Raw genomic sequence first — 27,645 nt, forward strand, 5'->3', positions numbered from 1 at the left:
TTCACAGCTCACTGGAAGGTGAGGGCAGCTGGCAGTACTGCTGTGAACTCTACACAGGTTCTTTTTGCTTGGCCTGGCCTTTAATGCCAAAACATCACAGGTAATTCTGTCTCCCAGGACTGGAAATCTCATTTTTGACAGTAAATGATCAGCATGAGTTGGTGAAGTGTTCATGGAGGGTATCTGTCAGAATTTGTAGCCATGTAACAGATGAAAGTCAGCAGAGTGAGTGGAAGTGGTAAAGAAAGTGCCTTGGCTGGTTCCAACACCATTGTGCAGAGAAGGAGAAAAGGGAATTCACTGGTCCCTCTCAGGAGTGGGAGTTTGCAGCAGATTTCTAAAAGCAGCTACTGTCTACCAAATCAGTGTTTATTTCTTCACATCAACATGTTGACACTAATTTTGTTCCTAGATTTTATCCAGGCAATCTTTGGGTTTGTATCTAGAAAGTTTAGGATCTGGAGAGTACTGAAGGAGTGCAGAACTCTGGCAGAGCATCAAAGCTCCTCCTCAGTGATTCCCCACCTGCCCAAAGGTGTTTTCCCAGAGGTGGAACACACAAGTGTTCAAACATGCACACCCAACTTTAGGGAGTGTGGGTTAGGTTGTAAATGGGTGACTTTTAAACAGAGAAAAAAATTTATTAAATCTGGTGTGGTTTTGATAAATACAAAAAAAAAGTTCCTAAGCTCTTCTTGATAGGTACAAAACTCCATATGCAAAACCATAAATTGATGTTTATTATTGTCCCACTGACAGTTTACTACATTTTCTTGTCAACACACTACCATTGGAGCAATAAAAATGTCCAGCTATTAACATTCACCATCAATTATTTATCACTTTAGTAAGCAATGTTAGTGATTCTTCTGCCATTCTTTTGTTTTCTGCTTTTGGTGTTCTTACAGTGTTGTAACATACTTGTATTGCTTCTGAAAAGTGGTTTTGTTTAAGCTGTATGAAACTGTGTTCTTAACACTTTTATTCTGTTTACAAGTGAACAGCCACTTTTTTAACAGGACCTCACGTCTGGAGAGTTTTCTCTCTATTTTTTATTTTAAATGAAAATAAAATTCTAACTGAGCTTGCTTTCTATAATTTACTGCACTGGCTTGTGCCATTGAAAGAAGCTGGAAGTCAGACATGCTTCATCACTTTGAGACATTTTTCTTTAATTAAATTCAGAGATGAAAACCTTGAGTAGTGCAATGTGTTTATGGAAAAAAAAACCTGAAATTTTCTGTGTCTTTCCCTGTAGAGGTGTTTTAGTGGGATGGCAGCAGTGCTGGTGTCTAAATGAGACACCTGACACAGCCAGGCCAGGGCCTTGGCTCATTCAAACAAGGCTTGGAAAGCACAGGAGGGATTTCCAAAGATGAGAACTGCAGAATGATCATCAATCTGATTTTCCTGGTGATCCACCTTCCTGCCAGGACAGTGGTGGAGTCCCCATCCCTGGAAGTGTTGGAAAATGTGGATGTGGCCCTGGAGGACGTGGTTTAGTGGTGACCAGGGTGGTGCTGCTGGTTGATGGTTGCACTGGTGATCTGCAAAGTCTTTGCCAGCTTTAACAATTCCATTATTTTCTGCTGGGCTCACAGACCCTCCCTGGTAAGGGAGGAAGGAATCTCTCCCTGCAGCATTCCCCTCCAAAAGCAGAGAGGTTTTCTCCCACCTGCCAGGGAGCCAGCCTGAGCAGGGACAGGGAGTGAGGGTGAACAGATCCTGGCTCCCAGAGGGGTTTGTGCCCAGCACAGCAGCCCTCTGTGTGTGTGAGCAGCCTGCCTTTGGAGCTGTGACAGCGGGACTGCAAACTAAAGCCTTTGGCTCATCCCTGAGGGGAAAGCACGCATTCCTGAAAGGGGCACGTGCAATGTTTGTGTTGGAAGTGGCTCTGGGCAAAGCCAGGGCTGCTGGAGCATGGAGCTGATCCTGGATGTTGGCTGAGAAAGTAGGGAATGTTTCTGGGGTGTTCAGCCAGAAGGAGGATGAGGGGCTGAGTCAGGAGTTAATCCCTGGGGGCTTTAGGAGATGTAATTGCCCAGACTGAGCAGCAAAGGCCTGTGCTGAGGATATTGGGGATTTGGCCCTGCCTCTGTGGAAGGCAGTCTCAGACCTGTTGGTGCAGCAGCTTGCTGTGCTGTCTGTGCCAGTGTATTTATAATGCTGTGTCTGTCATTACTTGAACTGTTCTAGCTGAGTTTATTTTTTTAGTGAAGCTTGGAGAGACTTCAACCCTTCATTTCTTAGACCAAATTAAATGTTTGCCTCCTCTCAAAAGCAGAGTTCTGTTTCTGTTCATCCTGCTTGCATTTATTTGAATTAATTTTCCTTGAATAGGAGTGACCAGGAACAATATTCCAGTAAGTGGCTCATGGCCAAGAAGGCACCAGGTATTTATTTCAGTGTTGATAGTTCCCTCTCTTGTGTGAAAAGAATGTGATCCATGAAATTTAAAGGGTCACATTTGTCTCCTTAGTGGCTGTATTGCATTTCTGATCCATGGCTGTTCTGTGATAAATCTGGGGCTGTTTCTCTTCAGCCACTTGTAGTTTATACAAGTTCCCTGCAGACACTCATCAGTCCAGACTCAGCATCTGACACTTTGTGCTGGTGAATCTCTCAATATTTCCATTACTGTGTCCTCCCAGCCCTCCAATTCTCCTTTTATTTGTGCTCCCGGTCTTCCTGTGAGAAGTGTTTGTCACAGGCTGATTCAGTCTGCAAAATTAACACAAATGAGTTTACTAAAAAGATTCGTTCCCAGATAGATGCCTGAATTTTGCTTATGATTTTCTAAATGCCCTTTTACTTACTTAGTCCCTGACCTGCTTTAAATATTTCTGTTATTTCTACATCTGACTGAATCAGTAATTTCCTTGTTGTGGTTTTTCTGGGAGATGGAATCTACCTGGACTTGGTTGATTTACATCTGGTTATTTTATAAACATGCAAACAGCGGATTTGGGTCTGGGCTAACCTGCTGAATTCTACATTTTCCCTAATCACTGAATGTGTTTAGGTAATGATCTTTCCAATATATTCACATTTTATTTCACAGTCTTTATGTTATCTATAGTAGCCTTCCTTGAGCAGTAAATTAAAATTTCTGCAGGAACTAGGTTTGTATTTTTGTATTCAGTGATAAATATAACCTGAGATTTTCGCTAGAAAAGAAACACTTTTTCACAACAGTGCAACATGGGATAGGTAATAAAATTGGAAAGAGGAATTACAGTAGCTCTCAGACTAATAAGAATTTAAAATTAAAAGGCAAATATTAATCAAAAGGTGATGACTGATGTGTATTTACTGTAAATTATATGGTGTGCAAGCCTGGAGGGGTAATTGAAAACTACATTCTACAATGATCTCCTTGGACATTTTTGACCGTGAAGTGTCTGAACAGAGCAGCAAAAGGAATTCTGGGTTTTGCTGTAAATGGAAAAGAGTGGAAAATGGAAAGGCACTGCTGAGGCCTGGTGGTGAGCAGCACTTTCCCACCTCTGCAGAGTTAACCTGTGTTCCTCAGTATAACCAGGGATCTCACTGGTATAACCAGGAGTCTCATCAGTTCCTGGTGATTTTTGGATGTCCCATTCCAGTTCCTACGGTGAGTATTCATTCAACATTCCCAGTGTAGGGTCCAGCAGGGCACAAGGAGCAGGAATGCGCCTCAGCCCCACCGGAACTGCAGGGGAACACTTTAATCTGGGATTTTTCTGCAGCTGTTTAGTGCATGGAAAAGGTAACTTGCTTCAGGATTCTCTATGGTTTTTGTGAGAATTAGTGCTGAAAATCAGCTTGCTCTAAGTTTCCCTGTGATGCTGATGGAGGTAAGGGCTCTGGGAGAGGGGAGGGGGATGCTCAGACAGGAGCTCCCCGGTGGAGCGGCAGAAGGAGCCTTAGGCGCTGCATCTCCAGGCGCTAAAGTTCAGCGTTCACCGAGGAGCTGCACGGCCGGACCTGGGAGGTGAAACCGCACCCAGACAGACCCGAGTGTGTCCGCAGCGGCTCGGGAGCCGGCAGCTGCGCTGACAGCCGTGACACCCAGCGGCGTTCAGTGCTTCCCGGTGCCTCCTCGGCAATCCTGCGGGACTCCTCCGTCCTTCCCGGGCAGCTCCGAGCGGGAGGCGCCACAGCAGCCGTTCGGGCTCTGCGTTCCTTTCCGCGCCGCCTCAGCGCGGCGAGACCCGCGGCGAGGGCCGAGAGCCCCCAATCCCCTCAGCGGAGCGCTCCGCGGGCAGGGCCGCGCTCTCCCACCGCGCATGCGCGCGTAGGGTTGGCGGGGCGGGCTTGGCGGGCGAGCGGCGCCGGGGCCCGGCGGGGCTCTGAGGGCGGCGGTAGGGCCCGGCGGGGCCGGCAGTGCGGCTCCGTGCGGCCGGCGGCACTAGGGCCCTGCGGGTCGCTCGGGCGGCTCTAGGGCCCGGCGGAGCACCGCGGGCGGCTCTAGGGCCCGGCAGCGCGGGGCGGGCGGCTCAGGGGCCCTGCGCGCCCACGCCGGGGGTCTCGCCCCCCCTCCCGCCATAGAAGGAGCAATGGCGGCGCCGTAGCGCGGCCGCCGAACCCCCGCCCGAGCGCCGCGCCCGGGCCCGGCGGGAGCCGAGCGGGGCCGCCGCTCCTCCTCCTCCTCCTCCCGCCGCCGCTCCCCGCAGCCCCGCGGCCGCCATGGCCACCGAGCTGGAGCCGCCGGCCGCCAGCGCCGTGTCGGGCGCGGCGCCGCTGGAGGCGGAGGAGGACGAGGAGCACTGGCTGTACGGGGGTAGGTACCGCGGGCAGCGCGGGGCCCGGCCGGCAGCGGGCCCGGCCCCGCCTCAGGGCCGCCCCCGGCTGCGGGGCCGTGCGGGACCGGGGGCGGCCCCGCGGAAGGAGGGAGGGAGGGAAGGATGGAGGGACGGGCATCTCTCTCTGGGCCCCCTCAGACGGACCGACCTCTGCCCCCGGGCCCGGAGAGGAACCCGCGTCCGCCCCCGGCCTCCCCTCAGGAGCGCTTGAGCGGCTCTTGTGGGCGGGTGGCGGTGTGTTACTGTCCTTTTATCAATAACACTGGTGCAGGGCGGTTAACGAGATGCTTTGTTAAGAGTTTGAGTTCGCTAATCACCCAAACCTTGTGAAACCCATGGCTAACGGGGCTGGGATGTGGCCGGTATAAACCACAGGACTTTATTGAAACGTCTTTGTCCTCCCCATAGGCTTTGCACATGAATGCTTTTATGTTGCTTCTTCCCTTAACGTTAAAATTCTATATAAAGACCTTGATAGGTGACTTCAGTTCCTATCTGATAGTTGGCTCTGTTCTCTGAGAGTTAGGATATACATTTTGGATTTGGTTTGGTGTGAGACATCACCTCTGCAGATGGATGGTGTTTGTTGGGTTGGGTTGATTTTTAGTTGTTCCATTTCTGGTTGAACTTTGTTGAAAAGAGAGTGTTGGACTTGTCTTGGCACTGCTGGGTATTTCTGTACCTGTGATGCCTTTTGTGCCTGAATTTAGCTTTTTTCCTTTCACTTGAATAATTCCTTTGTTCTTACTGTTGTTTTTGCAGATGACACCACTGGTAAGCAAGAAGATGGACCAATTTCTGGGTGAGTCCTGAGGCTGTTTATTCACTATAACAATACATGGTGTAAAGATTGAGCCTTGTTGAGCAGAGCTTGGTGAGGGCTTTGGAGCAGTGCTGTTGCCAGGAACAGCAGCCTGTCCTTTCCCCATCCCATGGGATCATCCCCAGCTGCCCCTATGGGGGTGGCAGGCATTTATGGATGTGGAGGCTGAACTGGATGAGTGGACTGGTTTGATTTAGAGCTAACTTTTAGCCCTTTTTTTCTCTCAGCAATTAGTTTCAAACCAGATCTCTTCCAGTTTAATTCCCTGGGAAGAATGATGCCCTGAGGACTGGCTTTGTGCTAGGTTGGCCTTGGTAAAACTGGCCTGTGCTTTAGTCTGGGAATGGTCAAAACCTTGAGCTTGGGTTAAAATCTTGAGCTGCTCAAACCAGCACATTCTGTGAGATCTGTCAAGTGGTGGGGGTAAGACTTGGAGGTAAAACCAAGCATCAGTTTGGCTTTCTGTGTCTGTCCTGGGTTGTATTCTCTCTCCATTTGTAGCTGTGTGTTTTGCACCAGCAGAGCTTGGTCTCAGCACAGTTTTACCTGTTTGCCATTTTAAATGTAACATTTTTCAGAAGGTTTGGTTTTCACTGGGCTTGTGTGTGTTCAGCCCCTTCCAAAGTTCAGTTTGGGGTTTATTGTCATTGTAGGTTGTGTTTGGAATGCTGAGGTTGTTACAGGTGCTGTCCTCCTTCTGTGCTCAAGGAATATGAAAGCTTGTTCAAATAAGCAAGTGGTGAAAGACATGGTAAATTGTTACCTAAAAACATCAAATGAGCTTTGTGAGGAGGAACAACTTTTAGACAGAAATGTACAGCTGCTTTACATAAATCTGCTGTTCCTTGTCACGTTCATCTGAATGTAATTTTATTTTACAAGCAGGACTGAAAATCTGAATTTCTAGCAACTGTCCCCAATAACTGCAAAATGTAGGGAGAAGGAACATTAGTGGCCATACTGGCTGTCCTTTTTTTTCCCCTCTTTTTACTTTTTTCCCCCATATTTCTTCATTGCCCAATGAGAATCTACCTAAATGAAGAGCTGTGGGATGTTTTAAGAAAAATGACTCTTTGTTAGCTCTGCTGTCAGCAGCTGCAGCTCCAGGGATGCTCTGCTGGCTTGTCTGGAGTGTTTGTCCCAGCCAGGGAGCAGAAATCTGCAGAGTTTGGGATGCAGCATCACTGACATTCCCCAGCCTAAGGGATGTGGTAGAGGCCAGCAGGATGCTGTGCTGCCAGCAGTGCCCAGCATTCTGTTGGCATTCTGGGCAGGTGAAATCTCTGCCACGTTTTTCTGTGCCCAGCCAATGTTGGGGACCTGTCAGCTGCTTCATTCCTGGGAAGGAGAGAGGTTAGGGAAGGCTCCTGGTTCCCAGGTGTCTCTCTGAACTCCAGTTCATACATTTTAATGCACACCCACAGATGCTTCATGTGACTTGAAGCTGAAGGTAACACCTGTCATTCCTCCTGAACACAGAATCTCAGAGTTTTAAGGAGATTCAGGCTGGAGGTCAATGCTGACTTCCTTGGATTGGGCAAAAAGTTCTTGAATCCATCAGAGAGATTTTCTGCAGTCCCTGCTTCGGTCCTCATGTCCCAGCCTGTGTCTGCAGCATGGAAATACCTGGGGGCTGATTTTCCCTCTGATATCCTGGCTGCCTTTTATAGCTGCCAGTGTGTGCAGGTGTCCCATAGGAACTTGGCACCCCTGGCACCTGTGCTTGGTCAGCTGCCCAACCTTCAGCCCTCTTTTTGATCTTGGCCTGATGAATTTCTTTGTGTATGGGACTTCCCCAAAGTGGGGCTTCAGTTATGCTCAGTGTTTGTTCTTTGTTTTACACTCAGTAACAGTTGAGTTGTGTTATTTTGCCTTTCTTGTGTGCTGTCTCATGTCACTGAAGTGGCTTTGATGTGACCAGTGTTTGGATTCTGTGAGATGTTGCCTGTTCATTTTTGAAAACAATCCTATGGATGTTTGTTGTCCAGTGTGGGATTTTAAATTAATAGCAACAGCTCCACAAAGCACTGGTGGAGAGTTGGGTTTCTTTGGCTTGGGCTGTTCTGATTGTCTCTCTTGAAAAAAAACTCAAAAATTATTTTGAATTTCTGCTGAGCTCTACCTGTGACATTAGAGACAGATGAGCTCTCTGTATTTCAGTTCTGTAACACTTGGCACACTCTTTTCTAGTATGTGTACATCATTTCCATTTTCTTGCTTGGCCAGTGCCATAAACAATGTTAACATTTGCAAAAACTCGTAAACTGGAGTTAAATCCAAACCTGACCATTGTTTCATCAGGTCTAATTTGTAATGAGTGAGAAGAACAGGTGCATAATTTTTCCCATAACTTTTCCTTTTGGAATTTTAACTACTTACTGTAAACTATTTGTAGAAACATCAAAATCACTCTTTCTTTAATTTCTCTGGGACAGATGCCTTTGCTGCTGACTAAATGCATGTGTAATTATTAGCATCCTTAAGGAGGAGGTGAAATTTTGCTTATTATGGTCTTATTCTTATCAGTTGTGGTTTTGCCAAATCCGAGCTGAGCCAGCTGCCACTGAGCTGTTGAGTGCTGTCAGGTGCTCTCTGGATGTGTGACACTGATTCTTCCCAGCAAAAGCAAAGCCAAGCCAGGAGGATGCATTTTTTTGTCAGGTAGTTGAGCCAATGCCAGCAGAACAAGCACACCAGAAGAATAAAGCACTGTGTGAAAGTCACCTGGGCAAAGACTTTAGAATTCATTGCAGTGACTCTCTGGGCTGTGCTTGTTCACTTTCTCTTGTGTGTCATGGTCACTTTGTTTCCTCTGTCCCCTCCTGCAGGCACCCAGAGTCTGCTCACCCTCTGCAGGACGCTCCCCAGGAGAGCCGGCCCGTCAACAGCGAGGACAGAGACGTGGCCCAGCACGTAGGTGTTCCCTGTGCCTGGGGATGTCTGTGCTTCTCAGTGTCCCCTGTGCCTGGGGATGTCTGTGCTTCCCAGCACTCCTGGGGACAAGCAGGGGGTGCAGAGATCCCTGGTGTGCTGCCAGCCATGCCCAAAGCAGGTCCAGAAACAGCCTTGTCTTGTCATCCTGCCTCCAGTGCTGGGGAGGGAACCCTGGTGCAGGCTCTGCTCATTCCCTCTCAGGAGGCAGATCAGGGTCTCTGATGCTGCAGTCTGGTAGGAAAAGCAGAACATGATGTGTTCCAGCTCAGTATTCAGTGCGATTTCTCAAGGACCTGTAAAATATGGCAAACATTGGGATAGAAAGCCCAAGATGCTGGGAATCAGTTTTGGTTCAGGCTCAGACCTCTGAGAACACAATCTGGTGCCTCAGTGCTGAAAGAGGAGGAGGAGGGTTGCTTCTCCCCACCCTCCTCTCCTGGACTCTTTGATGGGTTTGTTTTCTGCCACATCTAGAGGGTTCATGCAGGGTTCTGACAGACCCACGTGCTGTGGAAAAGGAGGGAGGGTGAGGGATGCCTTCCTCATGTGGAGTGAGGTGCTAATTCAGCTCGTGCTTCTCACAAAACTGCACTTGCTGGATATGTGGAAGATTTCTTTTTCTATTCTCTTACTTTTGTGCCCAGCACTGGAGTTGCACTGGAGTCAAATCTCTAAAGTGAAGTGACTTGGGGTCTGATTGTGCTAAATCAGCCAAACCAAACTCCTCAGCAGCTCCCTACCACAGAAGTTGTGGTGAGAGAATATTTGCCTTGAGGTTCTTAGGTGAAACCTGGTGAATGTATTTTGGTGGTTTTCATTTGTGGTTGTGTACTTTGACCATGGCCCTTGTGAAGGAGGTCTGTCAGAAAAGCCCCAACTCTCAAAAAGAACTGAGGGACATGGTGAAATTCTTAGAACTGAGCTAAACCTTCCCCAGGTTCCCAAATATCACCCCAAATTTTATGTAGGGCCAAATCTTCAAAGGACAGGGGAGTTTCTCTGTGGGAGCTGCCCTTTGTTGTTGAAGGCTATTCAGGAAGCTTCCTGAGATTTGGCTGTGCTGGAGAATTCTCAAGTTGTGTGTACTGATGAGCTGCTGTGTGCCTGTGCTGTTGCAGGCCCTCCCCAGTGGTGAGGATGATGAGGATGACAGTGACAGTGACAGCGATGACGATGATGTGAAGGTCACAATCGGCAACATCAAAACGGGAGCGCCGTCCTACATGTGGGTACTGCTGGGGATGGGCTTTGGGGCTGGGATCCAGCATGGGGCATGGAAAGGGATGGGCTGAGAGCTGCTCTGGCTGCTGGGAACAGTGGCCACAACACCACCAAGGGCTCAGGAGCTGAGGGACAGCTCTGCCCTGCAATTGCTTGCTGGAGAATCCATCTGTAAAATGGGAATGATAATCCATCTGCTGGGAAATTAACTTACTAATTCCTTGGCTCCCTGGGGCAGAATCAAAGGTGGGAAGTTCTGTTTAACTCATCTGTGAAAACTTCCAGAACCAAATCTGTACTGCTAAAAATTTGCATAAACTGTGAATTTACTAATTTCCAGCTGTCTGATTTTTTATGGCTGAGAAATGGCAAGGCTGGATTTGAGAAGCAGGAAATTATACTTTCTACAACTCTGCCTAATGTGCATTGAATAAAAATAATGAGAGAGCATTTTGCTTGCTGCTAGCAGCCTTACTCTTACACAAATGACTTACCTGTGCTTTGCTGCATATTCTAATTTTTCCACTTTATGGATAATTTCCTTCTCTTGTTGTAGAGGTGGTTTCACTCTGATGGATGACTCTGAATAGCAAACCCAGGTGAACTAAAGCATCTCCTGAAGGGTGTCAGGGCTTGAATATATTTTGCATGAGAATCTTTAGCCAAGTAATTTGTTCAAATGCCAACTTAGTGATTCTTTTCCAATAGGGGAACTCCTATGAATCTAAACTTAAAAACGGGTAGAGGCTATGGAGCATCAGCTTCAGGTACTGCTGTTATTTTTATCTTCACTTTTCCAGTATTTCACCTACCTGGCATTGACAGCTGCAGCAGCTGCAAATTTTGCTCTGTTTAAAAGAATACAGAATTAGTGTAAACCAGCAATAGGAAGTGCATTTCCTAAATATCAGTGCCTCTAGCATAGGGTGAGGGGACAGGAGGCAATGGAGTGATTTAATTACCCATCACTGAGCAAGGTGATTGTAATTCTAATTAAATTAGGAAAAAATGTATTGATTGATAGTTTTATAGTAAAACCCCAGAATATTTCTAAAATATATTGTTGCACTGGGGCTGAGCATTGCAGCTGTGGAGAAGGACTGGAACTCAGTGTCTTGAGCCACTTGCAGTGTGAGATGCTAAAAGAAACAAACTCTGACCTTGAGTAACAGCTGTGCTTATTTGGCTGCTGAAATTTTCCACACCAGTTTAATTTAGTTTAGTTTCCACCACCAATTCAGTTTATTTTCTACTGTAAATTGAGTCTGGGATTCTGTCCTTCCACATGTGTGAGACTGTCCTTTCATGGGCTTCATCTGTCCCTTGGACTAATTGCTTTATCCAAATGAATTCTCTTCTGATTGAGAAAATAAGAACAAATTCCCCTTGTAGGTTCTGTACCTGAAAGATTTTTGCAAACTCCTGTTAGTCTGCTAAAGAGTGATCCTGAGAAAGTCTCTTGTTATGAGAAAATGTGTCTGTCTTGGGAGGGCAAAATAGGTACTTTGCCTGGGGAGAGAAATAATTTCATTTTATTTTCATTTGGGGTAAATTTCATGCATGTCCTAATGATTTACTCTGCCTGTAGTACCAATCTGGGTTGAATTTGCTTCTCTGCTGTTCAGCTGCAGGTGCTGCACACCCTGTTTGTTTATGGAGTGACTGGAGTCCTTTTTATTAAAAAGCTGATTGTGGTTACCTGCGTGCTGTAAACCCGGTGATTAATTCACTGCAGTGCTTTGTTTTTGCTGCAATAATTTGCTGAGCAAATGAGTGGATTAAAGGCATTGCAATAAAAGTTGTAACAGTCCCTCTCTCCCCAAAGCCAAGTTGCAGCCCAAAGGTATTGACTTGGATGCCGCAGGGAATATAAATGGATTGCCTGTGATAGAAGTGGATTTGGATTCATTTGAAGACAAACCGTGGAGGAAACCAGGTGAGGCCTCACAGTTCCTTGTGGGAAATATTTTCTGCAGTTCTGGTTGTGTCTCTTGATTTCCACATGTAATTTCTGTCCATTTGTTGTTGCCAGGGAGCAGGGAAGCTGGAACAATGTGTGTTGCTCAGTCTCTGCTGCCTGGCTAGACAGTCCATGGCATTTACTGATTGAACAAGCCATGGCTATGTTAAATTGGGCTGCATTTATTCTAGTAATTGAACTTCCCTAAAGGGAACAGCTATTTTTTTTAATGGTCTATTTTATTAATTCCCTGCTTCCTGAGAACATTGCACTGATACCAATCCAATAATGTTTGGCCTTAAAGGCAGCTGAGTGGGTCAGGATTTGGCTGTTGATATTTGTTTTCCTTTTCCTGTGCAGGAGCTTTTTCTGTGTCCCCAGGCCAAGCCCAGAGTTGTCCCTATGGTCCCTCCTCATTTGGGGCTGCCCACATTTATTTATATGAAGGAGATTTCTCCTCTTACAGCTGTAGGATGCTGCAAATCAGCTGCTATTTTTCTTCTGATACAGAAGTAATTGGAGGAACTAGACATCCAAATTTTTGCTGTGCTACTCTCATAAAATGTGCTCTGATGAAATGTCAACTGAAACAAAAAGTCCACTTGCCTTTTCTCAGCCATCATTATTCTCCCTGCCAGCCCCTGTATTTGATTTATCTTTCAGCACTATTGCTGTGCTGAGTAAGTAGAGCTTTCCTGAGGTTGCCTGTGCTGTGCTCTGGGTACCTCCTGCCCACTCCAGTGCTGAAAGCTCCATGGGCATGGCCAGGTACCAAACCAGCACTGAAACACCCTGCAGATAGTGCAGGCAGAATGGAACTGAAGCTTTTCTTCTGCAGGGATTTCTCCTTGATTCGAAGTGAGACAGAGGGGAATGGGAAGAAAATGAGTTAGAAAGAATGCAGTGAAGTTCAAAGCTAAAGCTGGACATGGTTGTGGCCATGCTGACATCCCTGGACCAGAGTAGAGCCAGCTGGCCCTAAAACAGTGTTGGAATGCAATAGAGGGAAGATTTCTGCAGAGCTGTGTGGTCTGTAAGTTTATTTTAGATAGCAAGTAGCTCATTACTCAACAGCCTTTCAAGTTTATATCCTTTACAGTTAATTGTTCAGCAGCTTGGTATGTCTTTGAGTGAGGGAGTGGAAGGAGAAATCCTGTGTGGAAGAGCTGATAGAGGTCTGAACTAGAAGCTGATAAAATCCACAAGTAAATGTTGTGTTGCTGAGTCGGTGTGGATGCAGTTTGCATGTTTGGGTGGTGCAGCAGGAAGAGTGGCCAGCCCAGGAGATAAGCCTCACTGCTCAGACCTCACACTTTAACCAAGCTCAGCTTGGGCAGAGTTTTGCCTCGCTCTTGTAGCAGCTCTTTGTTTTGGAGTTGCTTTGTGTAGGAATATCTTTATGTGGGGGATGTTTGAGGGACACCTCAGCAGGGCAGGAGGTGCTTTGTAGTGCTGGGAGGTGGGAGGGTGCTTCTGTAATTCTTGCACCTGGGATTGCCCCCCTGCACCTCAGGTTTCTTGGCAAGCAGTTTGTGGTCACCTCTGTTATTCAGAAGTGCATGTGCTGAATTAGCACATTGCACAGGAGGCTGGCAGTGGGAGATAACACTCTGGGGCGGCTAATTAGGGTTGTGACTGAGCTGTAATTACTTGTGTAGTCTGGGATGCATCAGTAAAAACCTTCCACTTTAGCTGCCTCTCACGAAATGGGTGAGCCCCAGAATCTCCTCTCACAACAGCAACGACAGTGATGGTCAGGAGGGGAATGTGTGGGCTTAGTTCTGCCAGGAAAAAAGTTCTGTGGCTCCACCCCATTTTTGTGGTGGGGGCTGGAACTGGCACTCCTGTGCTGTGCCCAGCACTCAACTGGTGGAAGAAATGGTGAATAAGTGATTGCAGGGAGCTCCCAATGGCCTGTGGAGGCCAGTGGGTCCCACTGTTGTCCTGTGTGTCCCAGGGGGTCCCTCTCCTGTCCTGTGTGTCCTGGGGGATCCCACACCTATCCTGTGTGTCCAAGAGGGTCCCACTGCTGTCCTGTGTGTCCCACAGCTGTCCTGTGTGTCCCAGGGGATCCCACTGCTGTTCTGCATGTCCCAAGGGGGTCTCCCTGCTGTCCTGTGTGTCCCACTGCTGTCCTGGGTGTCCCAGTGGGTCCCACTGCTGTCCTGTGTGTCCCAGGGGTCCCCCTGCTGCTCAGGCCATGTTCCCCTCCCACCCAAGGTGCAGCCACTGTCTCCTCTGGGGCAGCCACAGCTGACAGGGGAAGGCACAGGGGCTCTCTGGAAAATTTTTGTTGCCCTAACCCTTTATATGAGCAGTTAAAGGACAGCTTGAGAGTGCAAATGTGCAGAACCTCTGTGCTAACTCCTGCTCCCTCTGCCAGGTGCTGATCTTTCTGATTACTTTAATTATGGATTCAATGAAGAAACATGGAAAGCTTATTGTGAAAAGCAGCGGCGGCTTCAGCTGGGGCTGGACCCTGCTCCTCCCATCAGCGCCGAGAACAAGATCACGGTGGGTGATGTGTGACTCCTGTCCTGGCTCCAGGAAAACTGGGATTGTGTTTGTAGTCACAGAGATGAGGGTGTAAGAGCAGGAGATACCTCAGTTCTGAACTGTTCTGTGTGCTTCCAGCAAGCAGAAATCCAAAAATGAATCTTTAAAGAGTAAATCTTTGTTGGAATTCTTTTCTGTGTTGAAGGAATAGTTCCATCAGCTTGGCAAGTTTGAACCACTACAGCAGCAAGACTGGAGTGAATTTCCAGTTAACTTGGAAAGCCCTCTGGATGAGGGAAGTGCAGGGAGGGGAGCTGAGCCCCCAGGGTTGTTCTGCCTACTGCTGGAGCCTGCTGCAGTGGTGTGGCTGCCTTTTGTGTTTGCAGACTGCCTTGGCCATCAGCCTTGCAGGAGTGCATGGTGGCCATCAGAACTTCAGCCAAATTGTCAGTACAAGTATTGCTCGTTCCAGCTTGGACTTAGTGACTCCATGGAAAATGATATGAGTTTAATAAACTCATATCAGAGCTTCTGGTGGGAGACAGTGGGCAGCAGGCTGAGGGTGGAATGGCCATTAACTCACACAAATGGCTGTGCCTTGACTGAAGAATAGATTGCTGTGATTGTTCCTTTTCTTTTTGCTGAGGGTTAATCTCTGGTGCTCCATTCAGTTGAAAGAAGGCCACAACACCATATGTTATCTATTTCCTTCCATAGGTTCAGCAGGGAAGAACAGGAAATGCTGAAAAAGAAGTGGAAAGCAACATCATCAAAACAGAGTTCAAAACAGACTTCTTAGCTCTGGTGGGAGGACGAATGAAGGCTGGGCCTCCTCCCAACAGGTAAGAGAGGAGCCTGTGTTTCATGGGGGCACCTGAGAACCACCTGGGCCACATCTGAGTCTCCTCAAGCCTCAAAGAGAAGCTTTTAAGCTTGGCAGGAAGCTGCTGTGGTCACTCAGTCAGTGTCACCTCCAGCAGTGCAACCCCTGCCTGTCCATTCCCCCCTCCTTGGCACTGGATCCCAGCTGATGGGACACATCTCTGGGAGTGGAAGGAGCCAGGCAAACTCCTCAGCTTTGAGGGCTCACACTGCTGACATTGCTTGTGCTTGCTTGGCTTATTCCTCCTCCCACGATGTTAATCTTTGCCTCCTCAAGTGGAAGTGGATTACGAGTTTGGCAGAGGATAAGAGGAGCTGTTGGTTCCTGAGCCTGTGTGCGACGCTGCTGGATGTGTGGTAAAACAACTGAGTCATTCTGAGGGGCAGCCTCTGCTGGGGAAACCACTTGGCCCTTAGGAGATCAATGGGGTTTTATCAGAAGCTTCAGAAGAACACCCCAGCCGAGCCAGAGCTTTGGGCTCAGGGTGTTTCTGTTGCTCCATTCACAAAACAGCTTTTGCACACCTGCCTTGCAGAAAGCAGCCCTGCATCCCAACTTTACCCCTTGCCTGGGAACCAGCTCTGTGCCTCAAGGATGAGCATTAAAGCTCTGCTCAGTCTGTTGGATTTGAGCATTTTGGGAGCATTTCTGTCCCGGTGTGTAATCCCTGTTTTTATACCTATTTGTGGTGGTGCTTTGGGTGACATTTCTGGGTGCTCAGAGAGCCCAAACCCACCCCTGCTCAGAGGGAAACTGTTCAGGAGTGCAAATGGGCTTCTCCTTGGCTTCTCATCCCCATTTGAGAGATGTTTCCCTGGTGGGAAAGAAAGCATGAAAGAAATGTGCTGACAGCAGGGAACATTGCTCCTTGTGGTGCTTCTGAGGCTGACAAGGTGCCTGTGCTTTGTCCCAGGAAGCTGGGGGGGACCATTGATGTGATCGGGGGCCAGGCAGGCACAATCCGCAGGGTGGAAGGGAGACGCCGGGACAAGCACGCCTCGGAGGAGAACCCCATCCAGGTAAAACCCTGCAAACCTTGACAAATTGCTGATTGTACTGCACCTCTGGTGAGCCCTGGGCAGATGTCTGTGTGCTCCTGACCTCCCAGCTCATACCTGCAGAGCAGCGGGTACTGCATGGACCCTGTTGAGGTGTGTGCATGGATCGTTGCCTCTGCAGGCTCAGTTAATTTCTGGGTTAAAAGCTTGGTCTTGCTAGGAGTCAGATTTGTCCTTTAAAGACCAATCTTCCCTTTGGAATGGTAAGGCCTGAGTTCTTTCATCATTAGCCCTCCCAAAGTATTCCTAGGAATGTTTAGCTGGGAATCTCTTCTGTGGATTATTCCTTCCCTTCCACTGTGGGGTTGGAATCTTCAAATCTGCAGTGAAGGGTTTGTACCTGGGAATCTTCTGTGGGTTATTCCCTTCCCTTCCACTGTGGGCCTGGAATCTTCAAGTATGCAGTGAAGGGTTTGTACCAGGGGCTGGTGTTTCTCTGTACTTTAACATTTAGTCTCAAATCAGTTGGTGCAGCCCACACCTCAGACTGAGCCTGGGCCTGTGTTACTGGATCTTGTCCCTTCTAAGAAATGGAAGCCTGGGTTTAAAGCTGGTCCCAGTCCTGGGCTTGCCTGCCCAGTGTGTGACCATAATGTTCTGGTTGGTTCCTAGGCAGGAAGCTGCACGGTCTGAGGACCATCTGCCAAACCCCTTCTCTTAACCACCTTCCTCCTGCCAACTCTGCTAACTTTCCAGAAAAACCTAAACATGGAACCTTTCCCTTCCTAGGCCCAATTCCTTGGATTTTTCTCTATGGTTTTGTGGTCCATTTGTTTTTTTAGTAGTCAGTTTCCCTGCTTTTGCCATCAAGAAGAGTTTGCCTAAGAGACAGAATTTGCTGGGAAAGGGTTGTTTGTTGTTCCTCCCCCTCACAAGCACTGCCAGCTGCACTTCAGGTCACTGTGGTGCCTCTGTGTTTTGGTCACTGTTCAGGCACAGCCACAGTCCTGTTGTGGTGATGCTGCCAGCACTGTGAGGGCCCTGCTGCAGGAGCAGAGGGATTAAAACTCTCTCTTCTCATTCCTGTGCCCCCAAGGTGCTGGGAGACCATGGCAGCAAGCCCCAGCCCCCCCAGCAGCCCCAGCAGCCCTCCCAGCCCCAGCAGCCTCCGCAGCAGCAGCCGTTTGCTCCACCAGCAGGGCCTCCGCCTCCCCCGCTGGCCGGGCCTCCTCCTCCTCACTTCCTGCACCCTCCTCCTCCAGTGACCTCTGTTCCACCTCCCCTGCATCCTCCAGGTACGTGCTCACTCATGGAACCTCACTTGGGATGTCCCAGGCTTGGGGCAAATCAGAGCTTTAGTGGTTCAGTGCCATGGGATGGGGGAGCACTCAGGGAACAGATCCTGACCCCTGGCCAGCCTTTGTTTAGTCTCCATCAGCCTATTCTGTATTTGCCCTGAATACTTTAAAATGGCAGCTGGTCCTTGAAGGAAAACCTCTGTGCTTTGTTTCCCTCAGGGAACCTTCCAGTGCTACTGATCCATTTGCTTTATTGATAAATGTCAAGGAGCAGGTTCCTGTTTCTCTGTATTTTGTCTTAAATACACCAGGCTGAAGTGAGGGGCCACACTCTGGGCTTCTCCTGCTCCTGGAGCAGCACCAGGAGCACTTCATGCAGTGACTCCTGCCTGAGGAGGATTTGCTGCAGCACTCAAGGGTTCTTTTCCCCAGTAACTTTTCCATGGTAGCTTTTCCTGCTGCCTTAGTTAGAAATGCTTGGCAAAATCAAGTTGGACACACTGGAGTGGGACCTGCAGCAGGTTCTCCTCTCCAGCTCCTTCAGTTGTTCTGAAAACCAAATCAATTGTTTGTGTTCACACTCAGAAAAGGAGTTCCCCAGCAACATTTTAAATTATAAAGGTAAAGAGATTGTTTGGAAAATTATATCATTTATAGGCTAATTCCTGCTTAGTAGCACCAATTTTTCTCCTCCTCTGTTTCCTCCTGTGTGAGATTTATTCAAAATTGTGCTTTGAGGTTTAGCTTGAGGTACAGAGAGTCCATGAAGTACAGAGTGGCTTTCCTTGTTGTCCTCACTTGTTTTCCCTGCTTATTTTCACAGGCCTGCCACCTCCAGGTCCAATTCCAGGTAGGTGTTACCTTGTTCTTACTAACAGCAGCAATTTTGGTCACACAGGTTCAGAGCATTTGGACTAAGTAACATGAAATAGGATGGCACCAGTTTGGAGCGCAGCTAATTTAAGATTGATAAACTCCAGCTGAGCATTGAACCTGAGCTGCTTATCTTCCATTCTGACACAAATCTGTAGGTCAGAATAACTTGATTGTTATAGTCTGATCAGAATGGAACATGTCTGCATCCCAAGGACCACTTTTCCTTCCTAGGGCTGTAAGAGTTAATTGCTACTCCTTGATGAATCTTATTTTCAGTATTTATAAGCCAAAATAGAAGGTAGCTTTTGCTTTGTTTTTCTTCCTATATCCCTACAAAGCTAACAGAGCTTTAGGGTGTGAATTTGGGGAGGAGATCCTATCCTGAAGGAAAATTATTCTTTTTAAAATAGGGCCTTGTTTAGAGTAAAAAGATGCTTTAATGGTTTTTAACTGGGAACAGCAGTCATGAAGCTGCAAAATCTTGTTGCTGATTTACCCTTGTGTGTCTAGGGCTGTTCCCACCACCTCTGGCACCACCACCAGCTCTCCTCATCCCAACCTTGGATGGGTAAGACCACACCTGGGTAAGATCACAGCATGGGAGCAGCTGCCCTGGAGGGAGGAGGGGAGGAGAACAGGTCCGAAATCCGTGCTGGGGATGCATGGTTGAGTTGGGGTGGGGGAGAGCAGAGTCTGTCAGGAATCCTCTGTGCATTCACCTGGATTTGGCATATTCAAGGCACAGGAAGGAGCCAGTAAAATCTAGGTAAAGCCTGGAGTAGTTCATGGCATGATTTGTTACTGCAGCTGCTTTCTCTGAAGGTGCTCCAGGTAGTTTGTGAGCAGTGGTGCTTTCCCAGGGCAAGCAGTGGGATTAGGGCAGGTTTGGAAGCTGTGGCAAAACCTGTGAGCATTTCTGGTAGTGGGATTCCCATAAGAATGCTCCACAGATCTCCAGGAAAAACAGCTGCAGCACAGGCAGAGCTGTGGGGTCCCTGATGTCAGTAACTCACCCCCTTTTTTCTCCCAAAGGCAGCCAGCCAGCTACAACAACAGGCAGCCACCTCCCTTTGGCTACAACTCTGCAGGTGAGCAGGACACATCCACTGCTGCTCTCTCTCCCCTGGCTCTTGGCAGCCCAGGCCTTTCTGGGGCTGACCCTCACCATGGCTGCTCCAGCCCCAGGCCTTGCTGTGCCCCAGAGGGTCCCAGTCAGGAGCACAGGCTGGGTGTGTGCTCTGAGTGCTGGGCAGGTGTGGGGAGGCAATTTTGTGACCCAGGGCAGATCCCCAGCACAGAGAAGCCTCCCCAGTGCCTCAGCAGTGTGTTCTCCTGCCTGTTTGCACACACATGTGCTCACCCTCACTCATATTCTCCCTTTTCCCCGCCCTCAGGGATTAGCACAACCATCCACAACTACTGAGCTTGGCATCTCCTCCCTGAGTTTCTGAATCTCTTCCCCACTTCACCCTGTCCTTGCTACAGGCACCATCTCCTGTGCTTTAGCCATGGGAGAGGCAGTGCCAGGATTTCCTTCCCTGGTGCAGCCCCAGGTCTCTCCCAGTCCTGCAGTGCCCAGGAGTGGCTCCTGGCTGTGCTGAGCAGTGGGAGCACAAGCAGCCCTGCAGAGCAAAGCCTCCCTGCAGGACAGGGCTGGGGGAGTGGCAGTGCCAGCCCTTCCCAAGGACAGGAGCCTGCAGTGCTGTCACATGTGGCCCTGCTTTGGGATATGACCTCACCAGTGCAGCTGGCCACCTCTGCCTGGGGAATGCTGGTGGCTCTGGTGACATCCTTCACTGCTGGCCCTCCCCAGGTGCCACCCTAGAGCAGAAAGTACCTGGTGGGAGGTGGGACCTTGTACAGGTGCCCAGAGCTGACAGAGGCTGTGCAGTGCTGCCTGTAAATGCCTTGGGCCTTCCCCAGGGAGGAGTTGCCTGTTCTTAGCAAACTGCTGGGAAGGAAGGGGAAGGACAGCAGGGAGCTGGGCCGTGGTCTCCTTGGATCCAGCTCTGCTGCCAGGGGGGTCTTTGGGAAGGGAGGGACAGAGGGGGTGCTGGCCGTGCTCTGGGTGATGGAGGGCTCTGCTCTCTGGCTGCAGATTCAGGTTTCATCAGCTACCCTCCCATCTCCACGTCCCACACGCCCTGGGTGACCACGGTGGACAAGGGCACGAGCAGCTCCAGCAGCAGCCACTGGGAGTACTCGGGCTCCAGGCGGGACCGGGAGCGGGAGCGAGACCGGGAGCGGGACAGGGAGCGAGAGCGGGACCGGGACCGCACCCCAACCACCAGTGAATACAACAAGTGAGTGCTGCCCCCACCTGCAGTGAATGCAACCAGTGAGTGAGTGAGTGAGTGCTGCCCCCACCACCAGTGAGTACAAGTGAGTGCTGCCTTCCTGTGCTCCTGGCAGCCCTGGGCCACCTCAGGGCAGGTATAGAGGACCCCAGCTGAATTCTCTGCAATGCCTGGGGAAGAGCTCCTTTGGGTCAATAACTGCAGCACAGACAGGGAGCTGTGCCACTGGCTGATTTCCTGTCTCTGGGTCTGGGATTTTTTGTTTAAATCCAGCAGAACCAGTTCCTCTTGCTCTCCCACGAGGCCAGTCAATGAAATAGCCCCTCTGTGTTTACTCAGTGTTTCACAGCTCAGTGTGAAGCACTGGCTGCAGGAGCTGCTGCTTCTTATCTTCTAAATGTCACTGTCAGATCAAAGGACAAACAGCCTGCTCTGCTCTCCTGTGGGGCTGGGAGTGCCATTCCCTGGGAGTCAGCCAGGAAATGGGAGCAAGACTGCAGAGACCACCTTGGTGGGAGCTGCTGTGGCCTCAGCTGACAGCAGTGCTGGGAGCACTTGGGAGAGATCAGGAGCCTTGGAGCCTCCCTGTGTTCTTCTGAGGTGGAGGCTGGGCTGCAGACACTTCCCAAACCCATCCCTTTGGTGTTCAGTCAGCAGCATAGTCGGTGTTTTGCAGGCTCCAGGCTCAGAAATGCCAATAATCATTCCAAACATGATCAGAATGTGCATTCCTGGCACAGGGCACTTCCTGCTGGGGAGCTTCCCAGCCCAGGGAGGGAGCAAACAGGGCAGTGTGCTCCTAATTTTTTTTTTTCCTTTATAAACTTTGGAGTACTGTGGATGGGAGGGGGGAGGAAGAGAACAGAAGACAAACTTGCTAAAATTGGAAGAGCTCAGACTCCTCCACTTCCTGGTCCATGCTGGAGCCAAGGCCTGGGATCAGCACTCCTGAGCACATTGCAGGCATTTCTGGCTGCTGTGGAGCACCCTGGTGCAGGTCAAAGCAGGGCAAGTGGCCCTGCAGTCCTTTGGGGCACTCCCAGCTGATTGATCCTGCACATTTATTTGTCCAGCTTGTTTCCAGGAGTGTCAGAACAATGTCTGTGATATCCTTTCTCCCAAGCCCTGAGTATTGTTCCCACAGGGGCACTGTTAACCCTTCGGATTTTGGCTTTCAGAAGGTGACCAGGGGGATGTAGAGAGGAGTGTGGGATGTGTCTCAGTTTGGGGTACACCCTGCCCACCCCTGGGGACTGAATGAGGTGCTTTGAGCAGGTAGAGGGGTGCAGACAAAGCTGCACTCACAGCTAGGCTTATGGGGAAGTTTGTGAGAAGCTCTAGGTATTACTGTTCTCTGCCTTAAGTGTAAATTGAAAAGTCCTGATCAAGCCAGTTCAGAACCTGAGATCTTAAAGCTTATGTGTAGAAGGTCACATGTGATACCTGCCACCCAGAGATCTGTGTGTGAAGAAAAACTGAGAAAAGACACTGTGAAGCTAAGTAGAAACAAGATAGTATAAAGAGAAAGAAATAATGAGAACTAACCAGAGTAAAGTTCCTGAACCAGCCCCTTTGGGAGGGGCTCACTGAAAGAAGGCTTCCAGTAAGGGCAGCTCAGAAAATGAAAAGATTTATAATACCTTATTGCAGTTAATGCTGTTTTAAAATAAGAAGGTGAATAAGATAAAGTCCCATATGCTGATGTGCTTTTTGCTTCAAAAAAATCACCCAGAATAGCAGAGTAACTGCAGGCTCAGAGCTTCCTCTGACCTACTAGTGTTAGATCAGAAGGCAAATCAAACATGTTCAGCATGCAGCATAAGATAGCAATGTATGAAGTCAGACAAAGTTTATCATGCTGAAACACAAAGCAATTACAACTCACAAAATGAGTGCATGTGATTTGTTCCACCAAAGGATGGGAGATTATCGCGGTGTCTGTGCTGAGGGGCAGCAGCAGGGAGGCAGCGATGGAGGAGCATTGCGTGCTCGTGTGTGCTCCTGGTGCGGTGGTTCAGGAGCACCCCTGATCCCTGCCCGGTGTCACTGTGCCCACGTGTCCCTTGTCCCCCCAGTGACGACGAGCGGTACCGCTACTACAGCCGCGAGCGCAGCTACGACTTCGAGCGCGATTACCGGCGCAGCCGCGACCGCAGCCGCGAGCGCGAGGAGCGGCACCGCGAGCGCCGCCACCGCGACAAGGACGACGGCAGCAAACACAAATCCTCCCGCAGGTCAGTGGGCAATCCCTGTTCTGGGGAAAATGGCAGCAAACACAAATCCTCCTGCAGGTCAGTGAGCAGTCCCTGTTCTGGGGAAAATGGCAGCAAACACAAATCCTCCCGCAGGTCAGTGAGCAATCCCTGTTCTGGGGAAAATGGCAGCAAACACAAATCCTCCCACAGGTCAGTGGGCAATCCCTGTTCTGGGGTGGAATGGCAGCCTGGCTCATCCCTGCTCCCTCTGTCCAAGAGCTGTGGGCAGGAGGAACCTCTGAGATGGGGAAAGGAGATCTCAGGGTTGAGTTTGTGCTCAGTGGTGAAGGAGGGGTTGAGCTGAGCTCAGCCTCCCAGCAGAGCTGCCATGTTAATGAAAGCACACACCAAGGAGGTGCAAGGCCATGACAGCAGCCTCAGCTTTTGGTCCTGCTGCTCCTGTGCACCAGGGCAGAGCTCACAGAATCAATCAGGTTGGAAAAGACAGATTGAGTCCAGTCTGTGACCCAGCACTGCCTTGTCACCCAGCCCTTGGCACTGAGTGCCACATCCAGTCTTTCCTTAAACATCTCCAGGGACAGTGACTCCACCACCTCCCTGGGCAGCCCATTCCAATGCCCAGTCACTCCTTCTGTGAGAACTTCCTTCTGCCTACACTCAGAAATTGCTTCTTGAGCAGGAGGAGCAGAGCTCTTGCCCAGAGCCTGGTAGTGAGGGGGTAATGGTCTGCACCAAGGTGAAAGTTCTGGGGCTGAGCAGCATGTCCTGAAATCACAGCTTTTCTGCAGAAAATGGATTTGCAGCAGATGATCTTCCTGGAAGAGCAGTCCCCAGCAGAGCAGCAGCCCTGCTCTCTGGGCTGGGGCAGGTTCTGTGCTCAGGTCCTGTGTCACTTCACATCTTATTAATGACTTGTTCTTGCTCTATTTTCTTGATGTGTCAACTCCCTGGTTTTAGGGGAAATTCCTGTCAGCTCTGGAGGTAATTATCCTTATTTTGAAGCTGGTATCAGAAAAACTCCTATGTAAAAAGGCTGTTTTTATCCTTAAGGAGATGAGTAAGTTTTCAAGGAAGGACTGATTGCTAAAGGGTTGGAAGCAAAATGATAGGAAGAAGGACTAAGACCATAATAAAAATTTAACACAGAGCAACTGGAAGCTGAGCTGGTATCAGACAAACAAGCCATTGGCTTTAGGGTTATTTCTCAGCTTCCTCTCCTCAGAATTGAAACCTTGGAGTAGATACCTCACTGCAGGAATCCCAGCCCATGTTCCCCTCCAACCCAAACCTTCTGGTATTCCCTGCTTGAGGCACACTGAGGTTTGAGGCTGTTTGAGCACTGCAGATGAAAGGGTTTCATTCATTTCCAGCTTCCTGCACACTGAGCAGTCTGCAGGAAATCACTGACGCTGCTTTCAAAGGACAGTGCCAGTGTCCCAGCACAAACCACTGACACATCGACCACGAGGTGGCTGAAGGTGCTTTGTGGAGAGGCAGCAACCTTTTATTTTTCCCTATTTTTCTTGCCTTTAATGGCTGTGAAACCATTTATTAAACCAGCCAGAAAATTACTTGAAGCCAGGAGCTTTTCAGCCAGGTTCAGCCAGTTCAGTGTCTGCTGCTGAACTGGAATTCCAGCTGTGCTAACAATTGGTCTGCACCCCTGATGCTGTCCCTGCTCATGGGGCTGTGCCTGCACAGTCACAGTTTATCCTGGGATAAATTTATCTACTTGTTCCTGTACTCTGGGCTGTGCTTTAATTTTGCCACCTTCACACCACAGTCAGCTCCTGTGGTTTGAACCTGTGAGAGAAGCAGCAGAAAATCTCCTCCTGTGGGGGGCCAAACCAGCTCTGCCCTTTTCCTGGTGGGAGCAGAGCTGCTCTGGGGCTGTGTTGGCTGCATGGAGCAGCTGGCAGGGCACAGGCTCAGGCCATGCACAGCCTGCTCAAGCCTCTTGTGCCTGGGATTGCTCCCACATCACAGAAACCCTGGGTAAACATCCCCAGCTATCACCCACATCTGGGAAACTGGGAGAGATAAGGGAGTTCCAAAGAGCCAGTGAAGAGCCAGGTCAGGTGTGAGTCAGCAGAAGCAGGAACAGGATCTGCCTCCCATGGGGAACCCACATTTCTCTCACTCCACTGATCCCTTTGCTGCCCCTACTGCAGGGATTTCCCACACACCTTCAGAGGAGTGAGAGTTTCAAACACATCTCAGGTTCAGGACTCCTCCTCCTCAGCCTCGGTGCTGTGTCAGAATTGCTGGAGCGCACTCAGGAGGGGAAGAACAGCAAGATGCTGCCTGTGGACACTGCCAGGAATGGCTGTGCAGTGTGACTGCATGTGTGACAGTGGCAGTGTGGCAGTGTCTGTGATAGTGGCAGTGTGACAGTGGTAGTGTGCGAGTGTGACAGTGGCAGTGTGTGTGACAGTGGCAGAGTGTGGCAATGTGGCAGTGTGACAGTGGCAGTGAGTGTGTGTGAGTGTGACAGTGACTGGGTGTGTGTGTGAGACAGTTGGCAGTGTGTGTGACAGTGGCAGAGTGTGGCAATGTGGCAGTGTGACAGTGGCAGTGTGTGTGTGACAGTGGCAGTGTGACAGTGGCAGTGTGGCAGTGTACGTGATAGTGGCAGTGTGACAGTGGCAGTGTGCGAGTGTGACAGTGACTGGGTGTGTGTGTGAGACAGTTGGCAGTGTCTGTGACAGTGGCAGAGTGTGGCAATGTGGCAGTGTGACAGTGGCAGTGTGTGTGTGACAGTGGCAGTGTGACAGTGGCAGTGTGGCAGTGTACGTGATAGTGGCAGTGTGACAGTGGCAATGTGGCAGTGAGTGTTACAGCGGCAGGGTGACAGTGGCAGTGTCTGTGACAGTGGCAGTGAGTGGGTGTGACAGTGGCAGTGTCTGAGTGTGGCAGTGTGGCAGTGTCTGTGACAGTGACAGTGGCAGTGTGGCAGTGGCAGTGTGGCAGTGGCAGTGTCTGTGACAGTGGCAGTGAGTGAGTGTGGCAGTGTGGCAGTGTCTGTGACAGTGACAGTGGCAGTGTGGCAGTGGCAGTGTGGCAGTGGCAGTGTCTGTGACAGTGGCAGTGCTGATGCATCCCGAAAATCCCCGCCATGCCCTCGGCACTGCAGAGGTGGCTCCCATTGGTGGGGATCAAAGCCCCTGTGCCCATCACTGGTCCCTGCAGTGGCAGGACTGTGTCTGATGTCCCTTTGTCCCCTGTTCCCTCTCAGGAAGCAGCACGAGAGCGAGGAGGGCGAGAGCCACCGGCGCCACAAGCACAAAAAGAACAAGCGGAGCAAGGAGGAGAAGGAGGCCAGTGAGGACGGGGCCCAGGAGGGCGAGGAGCAGGACACCAAGGAGTGAGCCAGGCCCCCACAGCCCTCGGCAGCAACTCTCCCGTGGAACCAGCATGGAATTGGTGATGTTTTCTTTGGGGGGTGGTTTTTTTTTATTATTATTTTTTACTTTTTTCCAAGGGAAGAGGCTGACTGGGCGAGCCGGGGCACAGCCAGCAGTGCTTCAGGAGCTGAGGCTGCACGTGCCCTTAAACTTCCTTTTTTTGTTTGTTTTTGATACAAGACAATACAGCAGTACTAGTTACAAAGCACTGAGCTATTCTACTCATCCACGTCCCTAGGGAGAACTTTGGTGTATCAGATCCTATGGTTTCTGATGGAAGATGGCTTCAGCTGAAACTAATGCAATTAGGTCATAGTTCTTGGTTCTTTTTGGCATCATCATTCCTTTTTGAGAACTAGGACAGTAAGTGCAACTTGAATTTATTGTCCAAAGAACAGCGTGACTTAGATCCAGGAGCCAGCTTAGAGCCTGGTGTCCAGTAGTGAAAAGTCTCATCCCTGAAGAAATTTCTCTATAGCTACAAAATCAGCTTCTGATTTCTCCGTGGCCAGCTGGGCGTGCCAGGAGGAGCTGCAGGATCTGCTCCAGGTGGGCACAGGGGCCTGCCTGGATGTGGCAGCTTCCAGAAGCTGCTGAGGGCGTTCACACGGCGTGTGCAGAGACTCCAAAACTGGTTTTTTATCCATTGCAGAGGTAGTTCTGTCATGTTACACCCCTGCGTGGGGAATCAATGAAGATCCACAGCAAGAGCATGAATTTCTCTTTAATTCCTTTTGACTTAACTATTTTATTTCCTTTTTTTACTAAGAGTTGACTGAATAACCTAGAGTACAGTAGAGAACACCAAGTCCCAGTTAGCAGTTTGCCCTCGTGGGACTGGTGTTTCTATTTGGGTATCACCAACACTCCTGTCCAATGCATTCCTTTCCCTTAGATCCCAAAATAAATTTAGTCAAATTCCAAAGTTTCTTTGGATTTAGTATTGGTTGGGGAAGGGGCAACAGAAATGTTTCTGGGTGGGAAGAAGAAGGGAAGTAATTTTCAGGGGTTTTTGTCTGTCTGGTCATTAGGTTCCCGCCCTTCTGTTCATGTGAGTCCACAAATGTCTCATTTTCCTTTGACTTGTTATTTAAAACTGTCTGAAATATTTGTCCTAAAATAATATGGTTCTGAATATAATGTTCTGTATTTTTTGGTATTGTAATCTTGGAAGTCTTGAGTGTGCTGGGAAGTGCCTGTGCCAGGAGAGCCCTTTGGTTTGGGTTCAGCATTGTGACAGTGCAGTGATGGTTTGGAACTGCAGAGCCCAGGGGAGGAGGAGGAGGAGAACTGGGACTTCTGCTGGATTTGGTTTTCATGGAGTTTTTAATGTGCTTGAGCTCCTGGGAATGTGTGTGCACTGAGGCAGGCTCAGCTGGGATCAGGCTGCTCCTGCCTCTGCAGCCTCGGTGAGCCCAGATTTGGGAACATCTCTCACTGTCCCCTGGGCAGCTC

The 27,645-nt window shown here is 49.5% G+C and overlaps 1 protein-coding gene across 1 annotated transcript; it reads left to right on the forward strand.

Annotated features, from left to right (window-relative positions):
* The first annotated feature begins 4,664 nt into the window (after positions 1 to 4,664).
* Positions 4,665 to 27,118, forward strand: LOC128945910 (pre-mRNA 3'-end-processing factor FIP1-like). Its single transcript, XM_054289816.1, has 16 exons — positions 4,665 to 4,762; positions 5,547 to 5,586; positions 8,436 to 8,520; positions 9,660 to 9,766; positions 10,471 to 10,529; positions 11,588 to 11,698; positions 14,106 to 14,236; positions 14,936 to 15,060; positions 16,015 to 16,120; positions 17,196 to 17,394; positions 18,221 to 18,247; positions 18,784 to 18,841; positions 19,306 to 19,361; positions 20,372 to 20,576; positions 22,646 to 22,804; positions 26,022 to 27,118. Exons 1-16 carry the CDS (start codon positions 4,669 to 4,671, stop codon positions 26,152 to 26,154), a joined length of 1,695 nt encoding a protein of 564 aa, XP_054145791.1. The 5' UTR covers positions 4,665 to 4,668; the 3' UTR covers positions 26,155 to 27,118.
* Positions 27,119 to 27,645: the final 527 nt, after the last annotated feature.

This window comes from Melozone crissalis, unplaced genomic scaffold (genome assembly GCF_028551555.1).
Source record: "Melozone crissalis strain CALT ecotype California unplaced genomic scaffold, PUWL_Pcris_2 ptg000068l_1, whole genome shotgun sequence".
Lineage (NCBI taxonomy): Eukaryota > Metazoa > Chordata > Aves > Passeriformes > Passerellidae > Melozone > Melozone crissalis.